This window comes from Nematolebias whitei, chromosome 2 (genome assembly GCF_014905685.2).
Source record: "Nematolebias whitei isolate Nwh7 chromosome 2, NemWhi1, whole genome shotgun sequence".
Classification (NCBI taxonomy): domain Eukaryota; kingdom Metazoa; phylum Chordata; class Actinopteri; order Cyprinodontiformes; family Rivulidae; genus Nematolebias; species Nematolebias whitei.
Window position 1 is genome coordinate 61,414,381 of NC_056499.1, and position 5,456 is coordinate 61,419,836.

The following is a 5,456-nucleotide window of genomic DNA, read 5'->3' on the forward strand; positions in this document are numbered from 1 at the left end:
AATCAGATCAGCAGCAACATGAAACAGATCAGCAGCAACATTGAAACAGATCAGCAGCAACATTGAAAAAGATAAGCAGCAACATGAAACTGATCAGCAGCAACATGAAACAGATCAGCAGCAACATGAAACAGATCAGCAGCAACATGAAACGGATCAGTAGCAACATGAAACGGATCAGCAGCAACATGAAACAGATCAGCAGCAACATGAAATGGATCAGCAGCAACATGAAATGGATCAGTAACAACATGAAACTGATCAGCAGCAACATGAAACGGATCAGCAACAACATGAAACAGATCAGCAGCAACATGAAACAGATCAGCAGCAACATGAAACAGATCAGCAGCAACATGAAATGGATCAGCAGCAACATTGAAACAGATCAGCAGCAACATGAAACTGATCAGCAGCAACATGAAACTGATCAGCAGCAACATTGAATTGGATCAGCAGCAACATAAAACGGATCAGCAGCGACATGAAACGGATCAGCAGGAAACATTGAAACAGATCAGCAGCAACATGAAACTGATCAGCAGCAACTTGAAATGGATCAGCAGCGACATGAAACAGATCAGCAGCAACATGAAACGGATCAGCAGCAACATTTAAACAGATAAGCAGCGACATGAAACAGATCATCAGCAACATGAAACGGATCACTAGCAACATTGAAATGGATCAGCAGCAACATTGAGTCAGATCAGCAGCAACATGAAACAGATCAGCAGCAACATGAAATGGATCACAGCAGCAACATGAAACAGATCAGCAGCAACATTGAAACGGATCAGCAGCAACATGAAACTGATCAGCAGCAACATGAAATGGATCAGCAGCAACATGAAATGGATCAGCAGCAACATGAAAGAGAGCAGCAGCAACATGAAATGGATCAGCAGCAACATGAAACAAATCAGCAGCAACATGAAATGGATCAGCAGCAACATGAAATGGATCAGCAGCAACATGAAACTGATCAGCAGCAACATGAAACTGATCAGCAGCAACATTGAAACAGATCAGCAGCAACATTGAAACAGATCAGCAGCAACATGAAACAGATCAGCAACAATATGACACAGATCAGCAGCAACATGACACAGATCAGCAGCAACATGAAACAGATCAGCAGCAACATGAAACAGATCAGCAGCAACATGATGTGTTTTTTCACAGTGATTATTCTGGTTAGAGATTCATGAGTCTAACAGCCTCAGGGTAGAAGCTGTTCCTCAGTCTAGTGGTTCTACACTTAATGCTCCTCAACCTCCTTCCTGAGGGGAGCGGGGCAAAAAGTGTGCATGCTGGGTGAGTGTGGTCCTTCATGATGCAGGTGGTCCTCTTCCTGCATCTGGAGGTGTAGATGTCTGTGATGGTGGGGAGACTGACTCCAACATCTTCTGTGCAGCCTTCACCACTCTCTGCAAAGCTTTTCTTTCTGCAGCTGTGCAGCCTCCATGCCACACGTTGATGCTGGAGCACAGGATGCTCTCCACTGCACACCTGTAGAAGGAGGTGAGGACTGAGCTTCCCAGACCAGCTCATCTCAGCCGTCTGAGGAAGTAGAGTCTCTGATGAGCTTTCTTGATCAGGCTGGTGGTGTTGTTGCTCCAGCTGAGGTTGTTTAGAGAAGCATCTCAGCTAAATGTTACAAAAAAGTTAAAAATAAAATAATAGTGTTTTTGTCAATGAATTTGAAGAAAACATCTGTACAGTAGTCCTACGCTACTACGCAGTTCAACGTTTGCGGACTCACTGTTTCACTAGTTTCAATGTAAGACTGTACATGACACACGATTGGCTGATTGATGGAAGGCGACCAACCAGAGCATTGTTCTCTGTATCCCAGATGTTGATTGGCTCAGTAACCGTAGCACTAGTCTGTATGCTCTTTTGTGAAGAAGCAGCACCAGCAACTCCCCATAACTATGTTCATCACTCGAATACGACTATAACTTGCAGGATGGTGCTCCTCAAGGACCAGGGCTGGGAACCCCTGATTTATATGATAGAACTGCTTGCCATCCATGTACCTTTTGCCTCCCTCTGCTGCTGGTGTAGGTGATCTGCAGCTCTGTGGAGCTTTCTGTTTGACACAGCTGGCTGTACTTGATTTCAACATAAGACAGGTGTTTGCTTTTATGTGTTCTTCTGAAGCAGCCATAGTCTCTGAGTTTAGCTAGTGTCTTTGCTTCTTTTTTGGGGCTCATATGAAAATGCATTTAATGAATCTGAGGTTACCACTTGTGACTGACGTATTCAAAGTCAGTTCACTGAACCTATTCAAAATGTCTGTACCAAACCGTCACAGTACAAATACATACATGTGCATACAAACCGTTACACTTGTAGTTTTGACATTTGCTTCCCAGCATATTCAGTTTAGATGTAGCTGATTCCTGCGTGTGTGTCCTTTAGATGTGATGTACGTGTCGGCAGCAGGCAGTATGCTTTGTCAGATAATCATCTCGCTGCTGCTCCTTCCGGTGTCGGTGGTAAGGCCGCTGCTGAGCCATCTGCTGGACCTGCTGCCTCCTCTGGACCGCCTGAACAGACTGCTGCCAGCTGCCTCCCCTCTGGAGGACCAGGAGCTCCAGTGGCCTCTTCATGGTGAGAGGCAGTCGGACGTGGCTGAACACGGGTCACTTCACATACTTTAGTGTTGAAATGTACTGCATGCTGTCCAGTGTGTCATGTGATGCTTTGGAAATGTGTTCAGTAGTTGAGCCACTCACTCAACTATCAGTGTGAGCCGGCACTAACATCAGGTAGTCTAAAAAACAACAACCCCAAAGCAACTGGTTTCTGTTCTGTAACTGGGAACCATCTGAAGGCAGAACCTCAGGAGGGTCTTTAATGTAGCCCCCCCACAAAAGTTATGTCAGAACGACCGGCTCAGCACCGTGATGTGTGCTGTTACTTTGATTGATGGGTGAGGTTACCATGGCAACGCAATTTTCCAACAAAGACGCCATTTTTCTCCTTAAAAACACTGAGAGAACTCTTCACAGCCTCTAACTGACACAGGGAGGTCACATGACCTAAAGTGAAGAGGTCTCTGAACAAAACACTGATTGACTTTTGGAGCCATTTTGATTCAAGATGGCCACCACACTTACCTCAGAAAACTCAGAATTGGCTGTAACTCTGTCATTCTGTGAGATATTGAGCTGACATTTGTTTTGACTGTAGCTGAGAGTGACTTGTTGTACATTCCTGATGCAAAGGTACATTTAAATGGTTTTAACTCTGTTATTTTTACACATACAGAGCTGAAACTTGATGTGGTTATAGCTGAGGACATTCCCCATCACAAACTGAATCCAAATAAAATAATCCAAGATGGCTACCAAAGCTTAAAAGATTAAATGACTATAACACATTGGTGTTTTGCTATGCTGAGCTGAAGTTTGGTGTACTGGTAGCTGAGAGCGAACCCAAACAGAGCGCTGCCAAATTTAAAATGATTCTGGTCGCCACGTGGCAGTCCCCATCTCAGTTTCTCCAGGATCCTTCTCGTTAGGCGTTTGTCTTCCCATGTGGGAGTTAATGAAAACCTGCAGAGAGCTGAATTCTGTGCTATAAACTCATGACACTGGTATTAATAATATCAAGAGTTGGATTGATTTTCATATCCATGTTGCAGTGATGTAAAAGTTGGATGAAACACGAGACATGGTGGTTCAGGTTGACTTTATTTTGTAAACCTTCAGATCAAATTCAGTGCCACTTATGAAGGAGTCCTGGGTCAGGCTTGTGGAAACTGGATTTGTCATGTTCGTATTGTCTTAAAACTGTAAGACGTGTTCACATGTAAACAAATCAGATTTGGGCCGCACTTGCCTGCAGTTGATTCAATGTTTTATTCCTACCTATCCAGGCACTTCGGACTTTGCTGAGCCAGCCTCAGGAATGTTGCTGCCGCAGCCCCTGCTCACCTGGGTGTGGCTCGTAGACCTGGAGAGGACTGTTGCCTTGCTGGTGGGCCGCTGCCTTGGGGGGATGCTGCAGGGAGCTCCCACCTCTCTGGAGGAACGGGATAGTTCTTACTGGCTCAAAACACCACTGTTCAGCAATGGCCTGGAGATGGACGTCCCGCAGCTTGGTATGGAAATCTGAATAATCTCTCAAACACAAACACGTGATTTAAAATTACAAGATGGACTAGTCTGGTTGGTCCAAAACTTCAACGTTGTGACATCACACTATTTGTGAAAAATGCTTTACCTTGGCCCTAAATAAAGGAAATAGAAATAAAAATGTTTGTGTTAGTATAAATACAAGATGGTCTTGTAGATGTGCATTTCAGCCTAGAAAGAATCCACAGGAAAAGGATCTGGGTCACAGCTTTACCGGAACTAATGAATAGACAAGAATTTGACAGCAGAGGGGGTGTGGCAGGTGAGGCAGCGTGCGGACCGGTGAAGCTCCCGAGTTCTCCCGGGATAACTGAAGCTGGGCTTCGTGCTCAAGTTACACCCAACTCTGGAGGGAAGAAGACGACTCCCATGTTAACGCAAAGTGCCACACGGGGAAGGATCGGTCCGGATTCCCTGGAGCGATTTTGGTGGAGAGCGCTCCAGGTCTAAAGAAGGAAACCCGGGACAGAGACGCCAACCCGGTGACACGTTTCCTTATTATCAGTTTTTTTGTTTCTGTTTGGAGAGACCGGAGGATCTTATGGGCCCAACGAGTTTTCTTTTCTGAATATTTTTTGAGTGTTAATTGCCAACTTTTTATTGGGACAATAAGAGAGATCTCTCTTGGGAATATAAGAACTTGAATTATTTCGGAGACTATCATGATCATGAAGATGTGCTTGTGTAACTGATTATGTCTGAATATTGATTGGAACAGCTGATTTTTGTTAGATTAATATATCGAGCCTCGACCAACAGCACCTTGAACTTGACGTGTCCAACTTGATTTTTTACTTCTTTTCTTTATTTCCTCTTTTCATTGGTCTTCCTAATGTTTATTTAGGACGGTCCAGTGTTATACTCAGTTTCTTAATATTTTCAAAATAGTTAAAAGGACTCTCTTGAGCGTGTACAAGCTCACCTTTAGATGGGAGATTGTTACAACGTTTTGGTATAATAAATATCCAACACATTATTTAAATTACAAAAATAAATGTGACATCAGCTCCTCCAAATCCGAGGCCATGGTCCTTCAGTCAGAAGAGGCTGAATGGCCTTCTAAGGGTTGGGGGTGAGATGCTGCCTGAGTGGAGGAGTTCAAGTATCTCTGGGTTTTTTCACGAGTGAGGGAAGAATGGAGCGTGAGATCAGCAGACGGATCGATGCAGCTGCAGCAGCACTGCGGACTCTGTGCCAGTCCGTTGTGGTGAAGAGGGAGCTGACTTTAAGGCAAAGGTCTCTGTTTACAGTCAGTCCAGATATAGGTCCAGGTCCAGATATAGGTCCAGGTCCAGATATAGGTCCAGG

General features: G+C 44.5%; 1 protein-coding gene across 1 annotated transcript in view; it reads left to right on the forward strand.

Annotated features, from left to right (window-relative positions):
• Window positions 1–5,456, forward strand: part of LOC119427515 (probable E3 ubiquitin-protein ligase HERC1) — a gene marked incomplete at its 5' end in the record, with an annotated part of 106,360 nt that overhangs the window by 84,113 nt on the left and 16,791 nt on the right. The window contains 2 exon segments of the mRNA XM_037695147.1: window positions 2,428–2,619; window positions 3,890–4,114. Of these exon segments, the coding sequence (XP_037551075.1) occupies window positions 2,428–2,619; window positions 3,890–4,114 (417 nt within the window).